Source organism: Megachile rotundata, chromosome 14, assembly GCF_050947335.1.
Source record: "Megachile rotundata isolate GNS110a chromosome 14, iyMegRotu1, whole genome shotgun sequence".
NCBI lineage: Eukaryota > Metazoa > Arthropoda > Insecta > Hymenoptera > Megachilidae > Megachile > Megachile rotundata.
This window is the reverse complement of record NC_134996.1, coordinates 14,553,853-14,579,140: the sequence shown is the minus strand read 5'-3', so window position 1 is coordinate 14,579,140 and position 25,288 is coordinate 14,553,853. Positions and strand designations below refer to the sequence as shown.

Sequence of the window (25,288 nt, the reverse complement as noted above, 5' to 3'; positions counted from 1 at the left end):
CGTTTTAAATTCACGTTAATGAACTATATTTCGAATTCCTAATAGATCGAATATAATTGTAATTTAATTCAAAGAACTGCTTAAATGAAATAATTCGTGACGGAAAGGGTTAAGAGATACGGTCGTAAAATTATGTACGTTCTATACGTTTTCATCGTGACAAAAATGAGTGTGCGATGTAAATTAACGTAGAACCAATTATTAATTATCTGGTTATCGAGTTTTCTTTGATGTTACCGCTTGTGTAAAATGTCTGCATCGACTTTTATTCAATTATACGATTCGAATGAAATTCGTCAAGTTGTTCATTAGATTCGAAACTCGTGGCCTTTCGTTCAACGAACGGATAATGAATGAACGTTTGCACGACGGAATTTTCACGTGGCGCAAAATAAATTTCGTGCCCGTTGCCTCTTCCGGCTTGCGGTTCGTTTCGTGGAATCTAATTTTAAACTCGACCAAACCGACCAACGCTGACACGATGACTCGTTAGATGCTCGTCTTATGGAAATAATTGAACCGTCAAATGCAGAAAACACGTGGCGAGTCCAGATTGATTCTACTTCCTGTTCATTTCGAAGCATTTTATCCTACGAAACTTTGTTACATTATAACTTGCGGTATTTGTAACATCGAATTATAAATGGAACAGCTGTAACGAACTTTGAGACAATTTTGCGTGACTCTTCAAATTTTACGATTTTCAAATTTTGTCAGATTTCAAAAATTTTCATGTTTAAATTTTTCGATTTCCATATTCTGAAATGTTAGCAACTGCTTAAGTTACTAAATTTCTGAATCTCTAAATATATCCACGTCCCGAAATTCTAGAGTTCCCAATGTATCAACGTCGGGTCGTTGTTGAAAATTTAGTCGATCGATCGAGAGTGACCCATCGATGTACCAAAATTAGAATGGTGGATGGATACAGGTTACGGTCTCCTTCGACCATGTTCATTTCTCGGAAGGAGCTTCGATCGTTTTCTAGTTCCATTGTTCGTCCAGTGACGTGCAATCCTGAACGTTGTTTGGAATTTTCTTTGAACCTCTTTGTTGTTCGTTTCTATGCCCTTATTCAACCGTTCTCGATGCGAATTAGTTTCTTTGAGTCGTCCATGTGTGTCGGATGTAATATTCACGGAGAATTTGATGGGATAACAACGATGGAACTTTGAAAAGCTTTTGTGGAACTATATCACGCAGATGATTCATAAATTCAGATTTACCTCTCTTCATTTAGGAGGTATCTCGATTAATTATTAAAAATGAATCCCTATAGTGTTTATTGACTTGGTGTATCCGTTTGAAAGATAGATTTTAATCCAATCGAAAGTTCCATTCGAACGGAAGCTACGATGTTTCCTTTTTTATCCATTCAGCTTATGTTTCCCCATACAAAAATCGCGCTCACGCGACATTCAACGTAAAATCCCCATTCATTTCGGCCGTAAAACTTTCGATATCGACGACCATTCAATTCGAGCGGATTTTGCACTCGTCCTGTTCCGATATTAAACCCGTTCGTCTCGTGGAAAAAACTCGAAAGCCATTCGGGACGATTAATAAGCGAATCATCGAGCACCGTCTGTGTTCCTATATCAAAGCAACGTCATTTTCACGAACCTATACAGATAATTTTTCACTAGGTCCTACGAGAGCAATTTACACTCCTAAATGAGCTGTCGTTTCTTATCGATGAAATGTTATTTTAACATTTCTTTAAGGCTTTAATTGCCTATAAATTATCAGAATTTCGAACTCTGAATCGGACTTGTAAGATTAGGTCGAATTCGCAGCGGAATACGACTGAAAGCGGTAGAGGTTTCCTTCGAGTGGGATGTTGTCGGTCAACGATCAAAGGGAGCCGTTATTTATTGGACATTTTCAAGAAAAGCGAATAGACAGGGAATCGTGGTGGTAATTTACACAATTAGACCGTCGGATCCTAGCAGAAACGCTCATTAATATCATTGAGGACACAGTTATGTCTATTCAAAGCGTTAACGAGCCATGGTTCACCGAGTTAATACAAGACAAGACGTTCGGGCTGCTATGCTTTGTGCAGTTGTCGCTAATTTCTGCAACCCAGGAATTTTAGCAAACCTTCGTTTAAAATCACTGGTTTAAATAGCAGTAATTTAAGTAATGACTATAAAATTAATAGCCAAAAAATTTTAGAGGCAAGGAGTAAAAATTCGTTAAAGGGTTAAAATTGATGAAGGATCTCTGGATGGTCTCGAGTTCGTTGGAGCAGAAGCTCGAGCGTCCAATCAGCAATATCATTGATCACTCTATTTAAAGAAGCCGATGGAAAGCCGTGGCGGCAGGATGACGTCAAAGCGTCGAATTTCTAAGCCAACTCCGTTTAGTCTCAGACGAAGCCAATAATCCCGGCTCACCTGCCAGAGCACCTTCGATCCTCGTCTCCGCCAACTCGTATATTTCGCGTGTGGAACGCGTCTTCCATCGTTCTGATCCTTCGTTTCGCGTTTCGTCAAAGCGAGTGCAAATATTGCAATCGTCAAAAGAATCGTAGTCGCGTTATAGCAAGATTATGGAACTTGTAAAGTCGTATCTGCGATCTTGAAGGGTAATATTAACAGGCAAAGCTCGCAAATATCTCGAATTTGCAGAAACAAGGATAAATCAATAGTTAGGATAATGGAGTGCTCCACGAAATTACGGAAACTTTCCGAGATTCATCGTTAGGGGTCGTAAGGAGGGTGAACAAGATTGAGACAAGCTTCGGAGTTTGTAATAAAAAACGGTGAACAAGCGTTCTTTGACGTCGAACAGGGGGTGGTTGATCGCGTTTTCTTACGTTCTTTCTAGGTTAACTACATCGTAGACTCGGGTACAAATGTAAGAAATTTTTTATTTGTCCAAACGTCTAAGAATTTATAAATTTCGAGATTCGAAAGTTGTTGAAAGCGAAGTATAAGTTTCCGGTATCCATTCGATATCCCGAAGAATTCGTAGAACGTGTTCACGAATTTAACTACGAGGAGTTTGACGATTCCATATAATATGTTAGCGGGTGTTCTCGCACAACGTTCGAGCTTGGGAAAGTTCTTGGTCGGTAGTATAAACAGTTTCTAAGCACTTTCTCGTAGGAAATGTTAAGCGCTTCTGTACGCCAGATGTTAACTCTAGAAATTGCAACCAATTAGAGGTGCTTCGAAGCGTCGTTTCTCGATCTATATACGACGTTAGAAATTCTCTAGTAACTTGACGTTTGTTCAAGTTGGCGTGGTCCACTTGTCGGAACGACGAACAATTTCCTCGAGGAACAAAGTGGATCGCGAACGAACCGAATCGCTCGAAACTAAACAGAAACAAGATCTTTTTACGAGATTCCGTTTCGAGTGAAATTGGGTCAACGAACAATAAGTCGTTGCATTAATTCCAATTAAACGAATGGACGTAATTGGCAACTATGTTACGTCGTGCTCGTTACGTTATTTATGCAACCAACGGGTCAATTTTTGAACGCCATCCTACCATCTTTAATCCGACGAATTTACTATTTATAGTCGAGCTCCGTTTACACGCGTATCCCCTTTCTGATTGCAGCTAGATAGATTTTAATGGTCTCTGAATATTCTGTTGATCGCTGCAATTTGGAAGACAGTAACAAAGTGATCGATTCGAAAATCTTGTAATCCAAATACCAAACGTTAATGGAAGTAAAGTTATGTCCCAGTATCGAACGTATTCGGTCGAAAACAAATTAAGCGCGAAGACGTTGTTCCAGGAGGAAATACGAGTTGCCGCAACCGCAATATTACGCGGCTCTCTCTCTCGCTATTTATCCTCGCAGAGTAAACCGAGAGCAACAGCTAAATTTAATATTCCCGCGACAAACGGTTCTCAAACAGCCGCGTAATTGCACGCTAATTTCCCCGCAACCGCAGCTCGGATTACCCTTTTTAAGCGGCCCCAAAAATCTACTTCCGCGGACGAGAAACACGCGGAACTTTCTGCTGACGAGAGATTTGAAGGTTTTGGGATTTTGTGACAGTGGAATTTTCGAAGGTAGAGCTTGTGAAAGGAGTACATTGTAGTTAGTACATTTAGTAATAGTTATCCTAGCGCTTGATAAGAGATTACCATATTTGATAGCATTTTGATAGAAATCTGCATGTGGAGATTTTGTTTGAATTAATATTTGAAGAACTATCAGGGGTGGTTATCAAGGTCGTATTTTCTAACGAGATGCGATCTTACGACACGTAGAAGAGATAGAAGAAAGGGTAAGCTCGACATGCAAACATCGTATTTCGCCGGCAGCGAGCAATTTCGGGGATGGATCGTTGTCACGCGCGCCGCAATTATCCCGGATATCCGTCGTCTGCTCGACGTTGAAATAATTACTTGGACCGTACAACTACCAAGAGAGTAGAATTATCGCGACAAGAGGCGGTAACCCTCGATTCGTGCGTTCCATGGATTCTCCACGCGATCCTATTCCATCAAATTTCCAACCGAATTCAAATATCTCGCCCCTGTTTTTTACTCGATTTAATCCGATATGGCAGTTTTACGAATCAACATTGTAAGAGTTGAAAATACAAATCCGTGAATTTGAAAACTGGGAACTAAGAAAGTAAAGTGAATTTCACGTACTCGTACCCTTGTTTCCAAGAATATCGAGGTATCCTTATAAAAGGAAGAGGAAAGAATCGATTACATCCAATTCCAATCAGTAAGGTATCAATTATTCATGAAAAAAAGCTGATGAAGCCGCGGAACCATCGTATTTGCGTGAAAGGGCATGGAAAGAGAAAAGGAGGAAGGGATGAAAAGGGGCGCCGTAGAGTCTGCGGCGCGGGTAGCGTGAGGCGCCGAGAAGTCCACTGCCGACAGCATTGCATCGACTAACGGACTAACCAGTCCATAACCGGTACGCACGCCACTCGCGAGGCTCGTAGGGCTGATAACAGGGCCACGACGAATGGAGGGCATCGAGCTCTAGGGGAGACCGCAATTAGGAACACCATCTTCAACTCACTGAACTTGAACCGGGAATCTCCGCAAACTTCCACTATATCGTTCTTCGCAAAACTATTTTCCTTCAGAAAAATTGCTCCTACGTTTCTTACTTTCCACCAAGTTTTATAGTCATCTGATTATCCTGTAATACGAGAACTTATTCTTTCTGTATGTTTTTACAAACTCAGGCAATCGGTTGCGAAATAAAACAGCGTCTCGACTTGAAAAATCTCTACATCGAAAATAAGCATATTGAAATTTCGTGTGGATCTTCGCACAGCAGAATTTGAAAATTGGGTCATCGAAATATTTGTCAACGGGGAACAATTTACTAATTTACCACCGTGAAAATATTGCGATATAATAATAAATTGTCGATGTCCAGAATTTTCTTGTACGAATTCCGCCCTGTATTTTTACCCGGAAAAATATGGATGCTCATAAATTCAGCTGCGCCACTAAATATCGATGTACCAAGCGGAAAACTACCCTGCCCCTCCACCGCCCTATTATTTTATCATTCGCTTTTTCCCCCACGAGTAACGATGGATCGACTGGTTTCACCCCCTCTTCCAATGGCTGGACGAGCAGAAGCATGTACATAATAGGAGAAGGTCTTTTCGAGTTCGTGTCACGACACAAGCCGGTCACGCACGCTGCTTATTTGTTGAAAACATGACGGTGCTTGCAGAAATAAATTGCTGCTCTGTATGATAACGACGAAAGTCGGTAGCTGTTTGCGAACAAGTTTGCGAATCAATTATGTTCCAAGAAATATCGTGTAACTTCTGTCGCTGCCGATCAAACTTGTCGAATCTTCGAAATTGTTTGTGGCTCGTTAAACATTCTAATGATCGTTCGGAGAAGCTTCGAACTTTTTAATAATTTCGCTCGCTCTCACCGCTCTCGCTCGAATCTCAAAATTTTCAATATCATCGAATTTTAAGGTGTACCGACGAATTCTATCGCACTTCTATTTAATATTCTAAAATTTCCCAGTGAAAACAACGGTGTCAAATTAATTTAGGGAAATTTCAGGCCGGTTCGTTGTCATTGTCCGCTCAATTTAATTGCGTTCTACTACATCGCGTTGAAGCGAGCTCGGTGTGCAACGCACAGTAAAAGTTATCCATGTGTGATACACTCGAGTTTCACTCGGTATTTTCACAATTCCAATCTCGCTCTAAATTGTATTATACAACTTTATTCGAACGCAACGCGATTCCGCGTGAATTAATTACCAAACCGAATGATTAATTGTTTCGAGCAGGAAGAAAGTATGCCGGTAAATTAAAAGGATTCGTTGGTCGTAACCAGTCAATCGTATCTCGTATATTCGCGTTTCTTTCAAGCTCGTTTCGACGAGAGGGTCGAAATAGTTCGGTCGAGACCAATCCCGTGATCGATCGCGTTCGAGACGCGGAGAATCGATCTCGAGTTATCGCGCGTACGAACGAAAATTCTTTCGTCGCTTCGGTACAGGAAATTGCTTGCTTGCACGTAGTTTAAAAAAAAAAAAAAGAAAAACTGACGGGTTCGAGGTTGGGGCAAACAACGTTATCGAGTCGAATTCCCCGCGAAACAGCCGCGGTGACATTAATATTCATCGTTTCCTCGACGAATGATAAAAAAAGAACACACGATTTGTTTCTAACGTGCGCGTTTCACCGTCTGCGACCAGCTTGAAAAGTATTCGATACCGTTATATCTTCCTATCGAGTTATATATAGTAGGCTAATCGATACGTTCTCGCGAACAGTTGCCCATTTTTTGAACGTTTCTACGTGTGTCCGGAGTAATTAATCGCGAAGCTTTTCAGAGCGTGCGGCGATATTTTTAAGGCGCTTTTCGTGTCAAAAGAGTTAGCGAGTCGCGAACGAAACTCGGTTTTTCCGTCGTTTACTTCGCTCGTGACCACTACGAAATGGAAACGACGAATCGCACTGGCTGGGGGGTGCTCACCCTTCGAATCGCCGCGGTAAATTATTAACGTCGCGTGTCGACCGCCCCAGTATCGATTCGTCCGGTATACCACTCGTTCCCTTTTTTCCTTTTCGGAGATGCTCGTCCCTTCAATTTCTAGGCGGCGCTCGTTCCACGAATCACGAAAACACTCCGCCACTTCTAAACGGCTGCTTTCCTTCGGACAAATGAAATTTGTGGCTCCTTAAACAGCTACGAATTGTGGTATTGGATCTGGAAATTTTTAATAGATCAATTTGAAAGTTTGCAAATTCCTCCTCTTTTCAAATAAACGAGTTTAACACTGCGCAATGTAAACTTGCTATTTCCAGGAGAGAAAATTATCCGTACATTACGCCTCGTGTTTCTCGTAGGTTTGATACGCGTTTCTACTAACAGTTAGAAATGCGAAGATGGACAAGTATGCACAGAGCAACGTGGAGAACAATCGTGTTCCAGTTGCTGGTTCGAAGCGTTCCATCGGTTTCGCATGCTCTCCACGTCATTAAACCAACTGAGCCGATTTAACGGACAATAAATTATGCAGTGTTCTCCGCGAGCGGAGGGGTTACGCGAATACGAATACGTGTTTATTGGTTTATTACGAATCGCGGTGCACGTCGCTGCTTCCGGACCGGGTCGAGCCATCGCGTTGTTGGAAATCGTGGGGGACCTCAGTTTCCTCTTGGCCGCGGCCGAATTTCGAACACGTGACGTGTATTTATTGTCCAATTACATCCTACATTTGTTACATTCCCTGCAGGTGCGATTAAAAATCCTGCGTAATATATTAGCACGAGTACCGTAACAATTTTTAATTCTCTTTCGGAACTTATCCGGATGGATTTCTGTTTAAATTTGGGTTGCAATTTATGGGTCACGGTGTTTCATGAGTGACAGAAAAATTTTTAACCGTTTGGTAATCAATTTATCTTTTATTAATGATAAATGATTGTTTCTGTTACAGGTATAATGAAGAGAGAAGCTGATGCAGGCGCCATGACAGGTTCCGGAGGGCCAACAAGTCCTCACAAGCGTTATAGACAGGGTGACGATGAACTCCGTCTTCTTATTCCCAGCAAGGTAAGATTAAAGTCAATTTATATATAAAGAACTACCTTCCTCCACTTCTATTACGTTCAATATATCATAAAACTGCAATTTGGACAAGTTTCCAAGTAGGAGTAACTATTGCACGATTGTTTGCAAACTTTCTTCTAATAAGAAGTCCTCGGTTACCATCACCTTTCTCGTCTTAAATTGCAGAAGATAAAATGTAGGATATTAGTCTCTGTTGAGCCATTTTCTGTGAAAATGATGTCAGCGAGAATGACTCGAGCAAGATCGAACAGCCATATCGAAGAAAGCGAACTTTTACTTTCACGTTTCGCTTTGACCATTTACCATGTCCGTACGGGAAATGGTTTACCAAACAAGAACTTTTTCCAGTCGTTTCACCTCGCTATACAAGGTTCTTAGTACTCGATATTGTTGAAGCAAAAGTTTAGCCCGGTACGCGTGTTAACTTCCGGCGACACGTTCGTAAACTTCCGTTCATTGTAATCGTTCCCGACGAGCTTTTATTGGATCCGTGTCCACTCTCCGTCGTTCGATTTCGTTTTCATCGATATCTGGATCCTCGACAGGTGGTCGTGCACCGCCGATCGAGTACAATATCGATCGTCGTTAACCACGCAATCACGGGATGTCAGGGTCAATCGACTGTGTGGAAGTTGGGATCGTTCCTTTCGAGAGTGAACTCATTCACGGTGACGGAGAACGCAATTATCGCGGATTGTGAGCCTCCATTGCGTGCCGTTTTGCAATACCTCGATCAACTTATCGCCGCTAATCACTGGAACGTGCGCACCTTCCAGATCGAATATCTGACCTTCTAATGCGTTTCTTATTCTCACGAACGGGGAAATGTCGTTCGCTCTTAGTTTTGGGTCATGTTGCCTTTGGACCTTTCGAATCTTCGTTTTGGCTCGAGTTAGTTTTGGACGGCGTTTGTTTAGACACGCTTTGAATCGTTTAGCTTTGAGTCATCTTGGATCGACTTAACTTTCAATTACTTTAGATTTGGATCAACTTACCCTAGATTTGGTTTTTTAGTTTGGGATAATTTGAACCATCTTCGGTCTACATTTGACCTTTTCCTTTAGGGAAAATGTATTTTGAGATCACACTATGGATCCTCCAAGATTTTAATCTAGGTTAGTATCACTCGAGATTTAGGTCACCTTAGTTTAGGATCATGTCATGTTCGAATCACCTTAGTTTTAGATCGTCTTCAATTTTAATTACATTATTTTAGAGTCACCGCTGCTCTCCCTTATTTTAGCGTCACTTTAACTTGGGACGATCTTAACTTGACGTGTCACTTTTGATCGGATTAAGGTTATGATGGAAGAGCAGAATTAATAAAACAATCTGATAAAGAACAACTACAGAATTAGTACCTTTGCTCGACGTATTGTCGGTGCTTATTATTAAACGAGGACTTTTGAAATTAATTACATCGAATGTTTATAACGCAGTCTGTACATTTTATTGTGCTAATAAAGTTCCATTAATCACGAAATAGCTGGAACGATTAAACTCTTGACCAAAATGGAACAATTATTTGTTACAGGTAGCCGGTTCGATAATCGGCAAGGGTGGCCAGAATATCACCAAACTCAGGAGTCAGGTAAGCCTTTTTGCACCTGTATCTCGTTCGTCGATAAAGTATGTGCTATCCCTTCTTCTCTCCCTCGGTGTCGAAGGACAGAAGAAGTCGTGATACGAACGGTTCCATCGTACATTTATGTTACACGAAAGAAGAAGATCGTGAGAATAGAATGATTAAAGGAGATCGATTCCTTGATTCAGCGATTCGGTTGATTTTTCATCCTCTCCGCTTCGATGAGAATATTTATTTTCACGAGCTTCTCGTTAGATTAAAGCTGACGCGCGTTCCAATTAGGCGAACGTGTTATCTCGTCGATTCTCGACTCGATATAGTTAGCTGGAATCTTAGGGAGATTACGAACGAGTAAAAGTCCGAAAATCGTGTCGGCACTGTGCGTTCTGTTACACGTAATCGAACAGATGCATCGTACAATACATCTTCGTGGAGCATTTGGTTCTTGAAGCGGGAAGTTTCGTCTCTGGTAATTCGTTGCGTTCGCTTCCTTGATTCTCGATCACGTTGCTTTACGGTGTAATCGAGACGATCGTGAGGCCGAGAAAACACGTGGGCGTGATACCGCATGCGTCCCTGAACGGTTGATTAAAAAGATGCTGCCCCGAGCGTCGACCGGTAAAGCCTGTTGCACGCTTGCGCGAATCGAATCGGCTTCGATCCAATTCGATTACCTTCAATCGCTATAAAAACACCCTACCGCGAACGTACATTCCTTGGAACACTGAAAATTCCTCCAATATTTATGCGAGGCGCTATCGCTCGGAATTTATTCGATCGCGAATTGAATTTGTTCCCGTCACAGTTTCGTGAAAACACGATTTTCCCATTTAGAAGCGTTTAAAAATTTTAAGCGGCCCGGAGAGATTTCCAATATTATATTCTGTACTAGGAACGTAGGGATTTTGGGGTAAATATAGGCATAGACCGGAGATAAATATATGCATCGAAGGATGTACAGATTTAGGGTTGTATCGATCTGGGGGTAGATCTAGTGCTACAGTGATTTAAAAGCGAGATATTTACGAACCCATATCGGTATTATAATGCAAATTAAGTATCCATTTCCCCTTTCTGATTCGATTAAACCGTGCAACAGGTTTCGAACGGTCTCCTCTCGATCGATTTCCTTGCGTAACATCGATTGTTTTCCACGGCGATTATTTCGTTTTCTTTCTCACCGGCCTCGAGACACCGAAGAGACTCACCCTACACACGAACCAAATGATCAAGGAGAGCGTTAAATATGTATGTAATAGGTCTGAGTTGATCGTGCTCGAGGAAGCCCAACCGCGAGCTCCTCGCGGGCAAATCTCGACGCACGCTTCGAGAACGCTCTCAGTAATTATCCGAAGCGGTTTTGAACGCGAGCTTAAGCTCCTTTCGACGACACTTAAGCTCGTGTTTCGATTTCGACCCATATGCAGATCATATTCGATCGTGGACACAATATACAAATCGTACACACGATTCCATGTTATTTCTTTCTGTTTTTTTTCTGTTTTATTTTTTTTTTACACGATAGACAGCGATACGGAATCGGATCAGGGACAAACCGGAGAGTGGAATTGATGCTGGCAACGCGTTTGGTTAATTTGATGCGTGATTAAACATTTTGATTTTTAACTTACCGTATTGTCGACGTTTTCTGAATAATTCTTGTAAAAAAACTAGGTGGTGTACCTTGACATGTAATTGTTGAGCAACCGGATTGCCTAATGATAATTAATGTCTCTTTGATATTGAATTGAAAAGTAGGTTCATGAGATTGCGAGATTTGAGTTTAATCAGAATCAGGTGCTTTTTATTAACCTGTTTACTGAGGACGAATTAACTGGTTTAGCTGGTTGATATTCAGAATCGATTATATCAGTTTTTCACGAAGCATTGCAGGGGAATAGATATGTTATCCAACTGATATAAAAGTTAATTCTCGGATTTCTTTGTTATCGGATTACGCGATAAAAGTGATAGCGTATAATACGGGTTCGGTGTAAGAAGAATAAAAAATTAACGAAACGCAGAAGGGTCATCTCTGCTCGATTTTGTCCCTGGTCGCACATAATATGGCCGAGCGGCGATGTTCGCGTGTCAATTTTGAGATTCGTAGGTAAACGCACCTGCGTGACCCCAGGGTGGAAGGCCAGGTATCCTTTGGGAGCGAAAAAGAGAGAAGAAAATCTCTGGGAAAATGAAGTCTCACCGGGGAAATAATTTTTCGCTTTTTTTATGCGTACAAATATCAGAGGTGGTTCCCTTTGCAGCGAGCACCCCCGTAGCGATTACCGCGTTTATTGTATATGGGGAAATCGTGTGCTTTGGGAGAATCTTATCGATTTGTTTGTTAGACAGCGTTGGACCATTAACAATCGAAACAATTACATAACTTATGGAGAAGTATTTGCAAATGTCATCCATGCATGATACGTTCGACGATTTGTAATTTATTAAATTCATGACAGTTGTAAGAAATACACAGCGATATCGTAAAATTTGTTTCCCCAGAAGTTTGATTATTGGAGCACGAAAACGTTGCCAGTGAGAAAGTTAAGAAGTTAAAACTATCGAGGGTATCAAAATAATTTGATAGGGTTGATGACATTATCAGCGAAAGGGTTGACACTCACCGGTGAACGATAAGTCGATTCACGATTCGTGGCACGTAGTCGACGAGCTCGAAGTAGGAAGGGTCCGAACGCTCCGCGAAATTGCAAGTTAATTATTAAAACTTCCTTTAATTAGCCACGCTTAAGCGGCTTCGTTAGCAATTGAAATGCCGTTGCGAGCATCGACGTCGAGGTTCAGCCAGCGTCAATTAACTGCGGGATGGGCTTGGAAAGCGTTTTCAGAATATTTACAAGTGTCCGGAAATAATGGACTTCGTTTCTGACAGACGGTCTGTGTGTCTGATGTCGACATTTCACGGAGCGCCATCTTGACTCGCCAATTTTTTTAATTAACCTATTGATTCGCTGAAGCTACTACAAATTATAAACTCCGCGTCTATTAAAAAGTAAAATTAATCTAAAATATGACTAAACAGCCACTTTCTCGATGAAGTCTAACCATAAAAATTCCATAATAAATTAAACGAACGTATCAACTGGTTGCAAATATTTCTCCAGCCGTAAAAAGAGAATAAAATAGGTAGGTTAGGGTGGGATGCCGCGTAAAAGAGGGGCGCAAAGCGTAAGCGGAAGGGTTATTAGAAGATTAAGCCGCGAATAAATAATCCATCCGTGAGAGACGCGATGTCTAACTTGGTTGATGATTTGTGCCCTGGCCCCGCCCCAACCCCGGCGTTGCCCCCCTGGTGTTGCCCTGCCGTTGCCCTGCCGTTGCCCTGCCCGGAACGACGGACCCTGACTCGATCGGCAAATGGACCACCCTACCAACAATCGACAACAACCACCAACCAACCACCAATGAACCAACCACCAACCACCACGGCCCGACAGTACAAAGCCTCAATCATTGTACCCGATTGCCCCGGACCCGAACGGTAATGACCAACACCACTACTTAATGTCTTATTTTTCTTTGTCTCTAAATTAAAAAAAAAACAGTACCTTAATTAGCAGCGACACGTGGATCGCTGCGTTGTTTCAAATCGAACGTTTATTATTCTCTATTTTTCTCTCTATTTGTCTATTTCTTTGTTTCTCTATTTTCTTTTTCTTTTCTGTAATTCTCTTTTTGTGTATTGTCCTACCATCTCACTGTCTTCCTTCTACACACTGTCTCTTCTCATTTGTTTCTTTGTACCTGTCTGCCTTCGCCTCGGTTTAACACTTCCATGTTGCGACGAATGGCTGGCTCATGGCGGGAGGTTTCAGATAATAGCCAAATTTTCGTTTGTTATATTCGAACGCTGTGGAGATCATGAGCAATTTACTTGGAGATTTTTATATTTATCGAGGGATCTGTCTGTTTGACGATCTAACAATTTTGGGGTCTAGAAATACAGGGCATAGGTGATCTAGAAAATTGTGTGTCTACAGATTCGAGGACCTAAGAGTTTGGTGACCTAAGGAATTCTGTTTGATCATTTGAGAAGATTCGAATGAAATATTAGTGAGGAATATATAGGTCATACGCGTGATAGTAAGAGGATCAAGATACGACATTACACGATCTTTTCACGGCGTTTAAGGCGTTAATCGTGATCATCTTTCGCCTGAGCCTGCCTGAACCTCGTTTCACACGTCCTCGACTATAATCCCTGTTCGTTGTTGTTGCTCGATGATTCATTGCGAGTGATTAGTTGATTGACCTTTATACGCGAAGCTTTTCAGCGAGTAGCACACGAGACGCGTGTATCCTGGACGATGTTTTCGTGACCGCACCTGCCACACCACCTGCGGTTGCATGTCCTTCCACTACTCGGATCTCTCTCCTTTCTCCTCCGCTCCTCCAATTCTTCTACTTCTTCTTCTTCTTTGTTGCTCCGTGTCTCTGCATCCGCGATGTGTCCTGTAGCTTTTGTTGTTGCGAACAGAACTGGTGGACGGGTAGCAGCGAAGGTCCATCAAGAGAGAGGAGAGTCGGATAATGCTTGGTTGCTTCGTCTTTGTTGAGTGCATGTCACCTCTTCGTCTTGGTTGTCCTTCGTTCGCACCAGGAACTGAGATGATTGCCGGATAATTTATCCTCCTACAGGAACCGTGTTTCCGGGATCACTTGGCAAAGGATCTTGCTGAAGGATCGTTTGGAGAAAGGGCTTGCAGGGTTTCTAGTTCAGTTCGGAATTTTTAGACATTTGATATTTCTTAATCACCGATAGGCAATGTAGACCCTATATTTGTCCGGTAGCACTCTAGTATCATAACTGTCATTTATCCGCTTTGATTACTGATAATTACAATTCGGTCATGCGGGTAATAATAAAGTTTCGTATAATTAAAAAGAATGAAATATCTAGATAGCTGCGAAGATACATTCATTTTTTCTCATCGGCTTAATTGTTCCATTAAATAACCCGTTTCTCCGAAGATGCAAGGACACGCGAGCGAAACCTTTCTTCGTCATTTTTCCTCGATCATTTTCCTTTCATTGTCTCTTACAGAATTTCCCTCCTTTCTTTCTCTCTTTCCGTTTGTGTAGCTCTTCATGGTCTTTCTCTCTTTGTTCTTTTTTGTTCGTTTCTCTGTACGGATCGTCTCGCGCCGCGTACGACACGCCCGACACCACACACGCAGAAAACCACACTCACGATATTTATTGTCGGGGATATGTATCACCGTTGTGTCTCTCTCTAATATATTGTGGCTAACACGGATGCTGCTAATCCGTGGAACGAGGCAAAACTGTTGCCGATTCCACGCTTAACGTCGACATGACACGCTTCATTTTTTTAGGTACACCCACGATCAGCGAGATTCTTCACTGATATCGATCGCCGTCATCGTCCTGGCTGAGATATGCCTGTTGATTAACCCTTTCGCTCAATTATTTTACTACTCATTCTGGATCTCGTTAGATCACCAGACTACGTAGCTATCAAAAATTATTTATTATTACTTAATAGTATTATGTACGTGTCAGTATTATCGGTAATAATAAATAATTATCGAGATCGGAACAATAGATATTTTCAGATCAGATACTTCGATACTTTTGCGCCAAAAGGGTTAACCAACGAACGTCCCTAACGAACGAACGTTTTCACCTAGCTCGAGATCCTTTGATAGAAGAGTGCCGCATAAACACTCTTGGGTGCTATGAACTTTTCACGGTTTGTGAAATTTAACTGGATAATATTTTAGTGGTTAATATTCATTCTGACGGAATGAAGGTAATATTTAATCCTTTCGTTGCGAAAGATTTCTATTCGTATTCAAGGAATACCATATGCATATCTGAGAAATATGCAAATCTGTCAAAAAGAGGAAGCAGAAATATAGTCAGGAGTTATCGCGAGCTAATAGATAGCACTGTTGGCCCATAAATAAATGTTTCCATATTTAAATAAAGCAATATTGCCAAAGTTTCCATGAATATAAATGTTTCCATATCGAAACGAAACGGTGTCGTCAAATTTTCCGTGTGTAAATAAAAATATTTCTGTGTAATTTTAACAAACGTGCATCCACGTTATTCGAGAGGTTAACAAAGTGTCTGTTAATTGCTTTTACCGTGCAAAAGTTTATTAATAAGCTTCCGGTATGGTTGAGTGTTAAGCATTTTTTTTCTTATTGCACGTCTTACGATTCATCGAGCAGCAATTAGAGTGGTTAGTCGAGCAGCAACGAAAGGGTTGAGAATAATGGTGCACGCTTATTTTCGTGTTCCTTTTGGGGGGACCATGAACGTGGCGAATACTCGATGGAGTTTTAATCCTTCTCGATAGGATTTGTACATCAGCGTGGGGAAATTTAGGAATTTACGAGAATGGTAGACACGGTTGAATTATTCGCTGGAAAATTTATTTCTTCATGGTCCATCGAAGTATTCGATTCTTGATAGTACGTGTATCGATGTATAATTTATTTGAAATCTTCCGAAGAATAGTTTTTTTTAATTAAACAAGTTATATCTTTAACAGAATTTTTATGCGCATATAGTTGTAAAATGGCAGTAAACTTTTCAGTCGATAAAACAAGCCAATAACTCATGAACGTTCTACCTAATTAAATTGGTCGTTGATAGCAATTACCGGTGGAATCTTCAGGGTAATATAACGATTCTATCTTAAAATGGCAGCAACAAGTATCGATACCGCATCTTAAGACGTTGGACAATTTTATGTTTCCGATATAATTTGCAAACTCTTTGGCATCGATGATCCATCGAGGCAATATTCAATCGTTTCTACCAGTCTCAAGGATTTCCCGTTCGGATAAACGATCCGAAAGAAGTCTTTTCAAGATCCAATCGGACCCAATTAGCGGCTGTTCATTAATCAGTAAGAATGTTTGAACAGGTCCGAAAAGAGAAAGGGACAGTTCACCTTTTCGTCTGGATGCGTTCCAAAAAGGTCTCGCGAGTTCACTCGATTCGACGTTTCTTAGCATATCTTTCTTTCCAAAACGCTTGTTTTTATTTTGAACAAATCTTCGATTCCATTCGTCTCTCTGTTTTCATCGAATATGTGACTACTCGAATTAACACTGGATTAACGAGACGCTGTCGAATCGCCGCGGTAGATCGTCGCTAAAATAATCGATTCCGTATAGAACGTCGAACTTGAAGAAATTTCGACGGTACACGGTTTGCTGGTTCTAACGCTAGCCTAGTCGAGGGTTAACATTAACAAGTAACCACGAACATTCGTGAGTGTTCGCTCGAGCGACAGATTTAGAAATGCACGTTTTCTCGCTCGTTCGAGAATCGATTTCTCGATCACTTTTGAAAAGGGAAGCGCGATAAACAGGGACTGAAATCATTGCGAAGAACGATGCTCGGTTGAACGATGCGTTTCAAGGAATTTTCATTATATTTTTAACAAGTAATACAGTTTATAATAGTATAAATAATGGACACAATTTTAAGTGGCACAACAATTTTCTAATCTCAATGATTGTTATAGATGTCGATCCAAAAATTATTTTAACATGTATTCTAAACATCTCACGAATGGAATTCCTTCGAACGCATCTTCGAGAACCAAAATTTGCTGACTTATGGAATCGCGAACAACGAATCACCACGGTTCTCTCCCTCCAGTGTTAAACATTCACTGAAAAATTCCTCGAACTTTCTTTCTGGTATAAAGTTCGTTCGGTCAAAGGAAAATAATGATCAATCTTCTTCCCTCGATACCGCTGTTTGAAAAATATTCACAAATGTTATTTCTCGTTTCAAAATTCAATTTTCTCTCAAAGCTACAATTTTTTCTATTGCTATCTGAGAATATTGTTTCTCGTTTAAAATTCAGGCAAACCTTCTCGAACACGCCAGAGCTTCATTCGGTTTTTACACAACTTTTTCCGATATTTGATACTATTTTTAAAAAATATTTCAATGCATTTCCGTGCTTCCATTCGGTTTCGAAAATTGTATTTGCAAATAACATCAGTGGTAATTTCATTTGTTCGCCATTTGACTAGCGTTCTGTTCGATTTATAAAAGAAATTTTTTTAAAAATATGGAGAGTTCAAGGAGAAAACTATCGCTGTTGATGTACAGCAAATCTCATTATATTGCCTTTGTTTCTTCCTTTTACAGTCCTCAGTTTATTTCCTAAAAAACTTGTTACGTGCTAAAACTAATTATGATCCCTTCGACTCTTCATATTTAATATTAACTGAGGAAACAATTCGGTGAAAATGTTTCTGATTTTCAAGTTAAAACGAAATTCGAACTGGTTTAATTCGCAATTGATTTTCCACGAACAAAGGAGGAGAGGGCCGAGTGGAATTTCATTGGCGCGATTCGATAAAAAGAACGGGTTCAAGAAAAAAAAAGTATAAAAGGAAAAATTACGTGATAAGCGTGTTAATTGATCGAGGACCGGAATGATTGTCGGAGTTCTTTTGATTCTAGGGTGCTTACAATCAGCTCGGATCTGCCCACTGTTCTTCAGGTGTTGAACGAGGTCGTACCTAATCTCGAGGAGGTGAGTGTTGCTCCCAGAAGAGGATCACACGGGAAAAGAAATGACTCAATCGTGAGACTTTTCACATTGTTTTCTTCTTATCTTAGTAGAGTTCGTTAAAACGGTTGTCCGCGACGTAGAAAATTGTCCTGTGCGGTTTGAACAACTCGTACAGCTTCCTTAAACTCGGTTTTGCAGTTTTCACACAGTTTCTTTTACAAAAAGTGTTGTGATTACTTTCTTTCTTGGAAGATGATAGTTTCGAAACTGCCTGAACTTAGATTATTAAACTTTAATCGTTAAAGAAAATAATTATTTTTTTTTAGAGATAATTGTCTCGTTTGACTAGCGAAGCTTGGTTCAGCTGCATGGGACAACTTGTGTACAGGCTGGTTCAGTAATTAATTAAAACGTAAATTTCTTAAATGAAAATCAGGATGAAACTCGAATAATTTTGTTGAACTTTTTCATCGTGTAAAATACTGATCCACCCTGTAGATGTTCGGTTATTGAATGATTGACGTAGATAGACGTAGATTGTCAAGAATAGAAAAATAGACCGACAACATGTTATCGATTGAAAAAGAAATTAAATCACTAGTCTCTGCTCGTGTAGCAACGATAGAATCAACTAGAACAGTGGTAGCTTACAGCGTCGATTCGAACGTTGATAAAAGAATGCGAATGAGTTTTTCTTGAATTTATTTTAACAAACTGCTAATGCATTATATTATGTTACTAATTTCGAAACCAAATTATGACCCTTGTATTGTCAATGTGTATGTTTGCAATGATAGAAAAATTAGACTCTCCTTTAACCTGTAAAAATTTACATTTTATTTCTATAAAAATTGATTTAGAACATCTCTCGAGTTACATTTTATTCGATTATTTCTTTTTACAGAAAAAAGTTTTTTTTATTCAAACCCGAAATTGATACGTTGATTGATTAAAACTAGAATAAATTGAATCGATTCTCAATCGAATAGAATCTGTTCTTCATCAATTTTTAAAATCAATTTTCTCATAAATCGGAGCTCGAACACACGAGGAAATTATTGTTACACAAACTTACACTATCCTTGCAAATAGAACCTCTCGTTTTGCCCAGCCGGCTACAATGTTTAACGAATTAATTTTTCAGAATGGATCTCGCCATGGTAGCGATGAAATCGACGTGCGTATGTTGGTGCACCAGAGCCAAGCTGGATGTATCATTGGCAAAGGAGGATTAAAGATCAAGGAGCTTCGCGAGGTGAGTCATATTCGCTATTTAACCTTATTTTCGTTTGTCACGTTCGACGCGTGTTAAGGCCGCCAACTTGTACACTTGCTGACATAAATATCTTTCCTTAATTATCGAGAAAGCGATCGTAATTACTCGCTTAACCCGTTTAATGGGCTCTCGGGAATTTTCGTAGATCGATCATTACAGCGATTCTTAAGAATTCGGTATTCGAAAAGAACGAAATTCGTAACAAGGTCAAATCAATGAAAGAAAATCTCCCCAAGCCTTTGACGTTTTTCCACTCGCGAGTAAATTAAAGAGGTCCAAAGATACTGTATACTTATCATAAACTCGATTGTTCTGAAGGGTGGGTGAATTAAAATGAAAGTTGATCAGCGTGTGTGTCTGTGTGTCTTGTCGAAAGAATCCCAAGACCGAGTCGAAGCTTTTTAAACAAACAGAGAAAGTCTGAGGTTGACAAACAAAGCAGTCGAAAATGACAATTAAGCCCCTTTCAATTAGCGAACCCTCAGGAGGAACGGTGGCCAGATTTTACGTAACAACGAGGCTGGAATATCCGGACTGTGGAATATGCAACGTGGCCAAGTGGCTCGTTACGTTTTTTCGCGTTTCACAGAGAAGAGGTAAAACCGAACGATGCAGACCTTTTGTCCTGGCCATTCTCGAGTGCCACGACTTTTCTTCTAAACTACGTCCGCCATCTCCCTTTTCTACCGTTTCTTTCCACGATTCTTGACACACTCGCGTTTCTCGCGACATTCCCATTTTTACTGCACAAATCGTTTGTAATTATTTCTTCTCAATTTATAAGCTTATTATTTGGCTAGAAATTGAATTCGTTGATTTCTACGAGTACTCTCTTTCATTCACATTCCTTCACAACGGTGCGAAATCAATCGAAAGTGCTGACCCGAATTAATTACACGCGTGTTTCGAAGATAATGACAGTGGCTACAAACGATTCCACCCCCGGTACTCGAAGGGAGGAGCGGCACCGCCACTCGGCGACGTCGCCGAATCGTTTTATTTCGATCGCTTCTTGGAAGGGGTGACTTTATCGATTCCGAATGATTCGTTGTTTTCTTCTTGGAACGAAGATTTCATCCCCTAAACGGTCTCTTTGAGGAACATTTTCTGACTTTCTTAAAAAGTGCCACTCACCCGAAGAGGCTAGGTAGAAGCACCCCCTTGTTAAACAAATAAAATGATATACGATCGTCACAGAGATAAGCAGAAGATAGAAAAGCGATTCGCATTCACCTGTATCGAACGACGCTCGAGTCGTATCCTTCAAATCAAGAAACAACCAATTTCGAGGGTGTTTCGTGTGAAGAAATCGACAAGAGAGTCTCGTCTCGCAAACAACAAGTTTTATTGCCACCAGCAACGAAGATATCTGGGATTGGTATCACAATAAGCGTCTCTATCGAAGCAGAAATACTTGCACGCGTTAAGGGTGCGTCAGAGAGCGCCGGTTGTTGATAGACGCTTTTCCGAGGGTGAAAGAATGTTGCGAATGACGCAACTAGCTTTCGGTACACTGGAGAACAATATTCCCCAAGGACGTGATCTAGGAGAAATTAACATTCGATTATTTTTAATAGTTGAAGTTGAAGTTTGAAGATCTAAAGTTATGTAAATTTCGAAATATGGAAATTGCAGAATGAAAAAATAGCGAAATTTAGTTATTTGTCATCATCCGAAGGAAGCCTACGTTGCATCCGAGAGGGAAATGTAGAGACAACCCTGTGGAAACGGATCCCGGAGAACCACGAGGCCATTAAAGTTGAGATTAAGTTCATAGCGGAGCTGACACGGTTCAACCACCCCCTCCTCGTCGTCGCGCGCGACACTCTTCGAGTTTCCTTTGTTTGCTTTGAAATTCCTGCGAATTTACCGAAACCAACCCCCTGCGATTGTTTCCAGACACGAGCACCATGATCTTTGTTTGCGTTGCGTGTTTCGGGTGTTGTGCAATCAGACGTGCACGTATTAATCTCTTTTTACGGTGTTTATCACGTTGGTACTAATTCCTTATCGGTACGAGATTCACTGGGAAAATATAAATTTTCATTTTTCGGGAAGTTTAAACTTCTTGGATTTTTCAAGACTGAACTTTGGAACATTTCAAATATGGAACTTTTTAAGTTAAATATCATAAAGATAATTTGTAAGAAGAAATGGTCGAACACGGAGCTAAAAGAGTTAAATCAGTCGAATGCATGAAGAACGTTGCTTACGAGTCCAACTATTTCCCGATTCTATACGCGAACGAAAAACACGAATCGAGTGTCTGGCCAAAGTTCCAGCTGGAAATATTCCATGGAAACCACAGCGCGAGCGTAAAAACCGCGAAATTCCGCGTCGCGATATGTTTCTTCAACCCTCGATTCGGGGGTGAGTTTTCTCGTGCTTCCTAAATAACCACGCGACACGGCAGGGGTTGGTCGTGTGGATCGCTGAGCAGGTGGTAAAAAAAGCTCTTCCCTGAGAAGCTCGAAATTAATTCCAGGAAAATACCATGCCACATAATTATGCACACGCGATGCATTTATTATCTGTTGTCGACGTCCTGTCTGGCTCGAAATCGAACCTTTGCCGATGCTTTTCTCGTAGCTATTGAATCATTGTTAAAACCGAATTTTAATAGTGAAATATCTCATTTGATGCCATGAGATTATCGTGTAGTAGGTTTGGTACTTCTCTATAAATAAAAAGGAAATGAAAGTTTAGAGAGTTTGAACTCGTAAGCGAAGGGCCAGAAGGATAAGGTTTCGAAGATGAAGGAGGCCAGGCAAATGGACATTTATCGTGGCTTCCCTAATAGGACAGGCTTCAGCTTTTCCTCAGCAACATGTGTTGCTATGGGCCAGTTCTCAAAGGTCCACGCTGCACGCAATCCGAACAGGTGCTGGTGAACCAGGTAACGGACGGTTTCCAACAGCTGCTACGCCAGGTGCAGCTGCCTTCTCTCGTGACACGCGGCAACAGGAGCTTTTCACGTGCAACCACCTTCTTCCCATTTTCCTTTGCCTTCTCTGTTGGAAAACCTTCCACGAACTTTTCGTTTACTGTCCCCCATAAATCTGAAGGTTAAGGTGCGAATTGTCATTTTCAACATTCGCTTGCTGTACATTTTCTTCGTACGATAGTACTTCGTGGACAATTTCGAGCGCAGGTTTCTCTAGAGGATATAGCTGTCAAAAAGGCTAGCTCAAATTAGAACAGTTCCAAAATCAGTGTAGCAAATTTCCAACATAACTGGAGGATGTAATAAGTTGGGTACAACTTGGAAGGACCCGGAAACGCGAGTGTACCAGCCGTTCCTGCCCCCCCGGTAACCGTCAGGGTGAAACTTTCCCTTTTCCCGGGGGTTATGGTGTTCAGGCCAGGCTGCAAAGCTGCACGTTAAGGCTCGAATAATGAAAAGCAGCGGCTGGTAATTCCCTTCGTGGATGAATGAAGGTGGGTGGAGTCTGAACAGCGAACGAAACGGAATCAGGGGCGCATGACAGTCCTTCGAACCCTCTGCCTTTTCAGTTGCCGGTCGGTCGTGCACGCGAGAGGATCCACCACAGCTGTCCTCTGAGTCTTCCTTTTCTTTTTTGCCGTCGAGTCGATCTTTTCACGATTCGTTTCTTTTGGTGTCTTATCGACGTTTCGGATTTTCTCTCATAGGATTTTCCGTCGAAATGGGTACGTCTTCTCTTATATTATTATTTTTTTCTTTTCATTAACACGAGATATCGTTGCCAGTTTTTTGGTAGGTGCAAACTTTTGAATACACTTATAAATTTATTTCACATTTAATGGTTAATGTTAGAGGGTGCTAATGATATTATAAATTAAGGGACTTTGATAAAATATTTTAACGTAAAGAATATGTAGCGATACAGGAATAAAAATTAAAAGAAGAATTTTCGAGGGAAATTTGAATACCGATATTTGTCTGTATTCAAAATAATATTTCGATCTCGATCGTTGAATCGAGTTGATGAATACGCGAGAAAAGAAATTCCTTTATCAAAGATACTATAACAGCACGTGCTACATTCTGCCAGTGCTTGCACGTTGATTCGATTTCGATCGGATTTTCCTTTTTATTCGTGGTAGGCGGTTGGAAGTTTGCCTGGAAAGGAAGGAAAAAGGAGAAGTCTTTAAGAGATTTCTTTCTGGGTTTTCTCTCGCTGTCGGTGGGATTGGCTGAAACTGGGAAAGTTTCTCGAAACAAACACGTTGTAATTGCTCCAGCCATTCTTTCTCTTGCGCAGTGAAGGCTTTCAGTCGAATACTCCTCTCTTCTTTTTTCTTTTAAACGTCTCTTGCTTTAACTCGTGCACGTGGATTCTCCAGAATTAAGTATCTTCTTAGATGCATCCACTTGAATATTCATTATTTTTCAGTCGCTAAATTACTCCGAACGAATTACAATTTTACGCCTTCGCGTGTTGTAAATTTCTCCGGCATAATTTACATGTTTAATTTTTTTATCTGATCAACCTCAGTACGTATCGTTTCACAATTGTAAATCGGTTAAATTTTGGTTCAGCCCTAAAGGGATATATGCGTATCTGGGTTAATGAAATAATCTATTTCGTCGAACACGAATCTGAGTTTTGTTAAATCAATGTTGGTCCGATAACCAGGTCGTTTCTGGTCCAGGAATATCATGGTAAAGTCGGACTTGAGAATTGCTGGAAATATTTGCGCAATACGCCCAGACGAGGAATTCTAAATACCTCGGAGAGAAAAATGCATGATTTTCATAATCGTTGACACAATTGCATACGTCCTCCACGAATTAGCGTAACGATAGCATAATTCGTCCCGTAATTCGCTTAATCGAGTTCAACAAGGCGAATCAGAGGCACGTAGGAGGTCGAACGAGAAAATGTTCGTCGAAGAAGTGGCCAACCACGGATTCACGGCTATTTCCGGTCCGGGCGTCGAGAAAACCAGCGAAAATCGCTCCTCTAACGACCCACCCTTTGCGGGAGAGCTTTTTTGATACTATCGGTTTCCTCTTTTCCACCGAAACGCTCCACTTTCTATTCGATACGTTTTTCCACTCATTCCGTTTTTACTCCTTCGATTTTGCAAATTTTTATATGCAAAAATTTTTGTCTTTTTATTACTGGCATCGAGGTACACTCGCACGTACATAAAAATTGATTTGAATCGTAGTTTCTCTGCAAATTTTAAATAGGATTTTAAACGGTAAACTCTGTCGTTAATGTAGGAATTTGTATTTAGGAAGAAATTCGGTCGGAAGTGTCTGGTAACATTTTTATTCTCATGAATTCCATCTAGATGAAGCCCTCGAATCGAGTTTCTCGGCTTCCTGGAAGATGAACATCTCGTAACGAGCACGGCTAAATTTCTAATATTCGACGTGGTCGTTCGTGAAGCTTCGCGGAATCGTAAAGCACGGTGCTTCAGAAGTGAAATGTCTGTTCGAAAATTACTTGTGCCAGCATTACTTGCTTCTGTACGCACGTGTAATTTCGTGGAGTTGCAAAATTTTGTCACGTTCGCTTGTACAAGCATTTACATATAAAAATGAATTCACTTTCGTGTATTACTGTTTCAAATACCTTTTCTCAGACAATAGTTTTAAAATACATATTGACTTTTATCGTGAAAAACTCCGTAAAAATTATTCGCGTACAATTACAGAGCGTATGATCAGAAATGAAAGTGCAATAACAGAAATGTTCAGGCAGCCTAAAATTAGGCTATTTATTAGCATTACTCGGTAGCGCGCATCGATCGTAGTAAGTCTTTTTCTCCGTCGATTCGAAGTTCCCGGCGAAATAACACGGTGGCGTAATCTGTAGATCTCGTTCGACGCGTTTTCCCTTCG

The 25,288-nt window shown here is 40.8% G+C and overlaps 1 protein-coding gene across 7 annotated transcripts in view; it reads left to right on the top strand.

The window, feature by feature from the left end:
• Positions 1–25,288, top strand: part of HnRNP-K (Heterogeneous nuclear ribonucleoprotein K) — a 76,944-nt gene that overhangs the window by 31,847 nt on the left and 19,809 nt on the right. For 4 of the 7 annotated variants that reach the window (XM_012296544.2, XM_012296540.2, XM_012296551.2 and 1 more), the window contains 5 exons: positions 7,922–8,037; positions 9,590–9,646; positions 13,099–13,142; positions 18,125–18,248; positions 19,321–19,431. In XM_012296544.2, the coding sequence (XP_012151934.1) occupies positions 7,927–8,037; positions 9,590–9,646; positions 13,099–13,142; positions 18,125–18,248; positions 19,321–19,431 (447 nt within the window). In that variant the 5' untranslated portion in view covers positions 7,922–7,926. The remainder of the gene's footprint in view (positions 1–7,921; positions 8,038–9,589; positions 9,647–13,098; positions 13,143–18,124; positions 18,249–19,320; positions 19,432–25,288) is intronic. The other 3 variants (XM_012296577.2, XM_012296582.2, XM_076539591.1) reach the window with 3 other exon arrangements.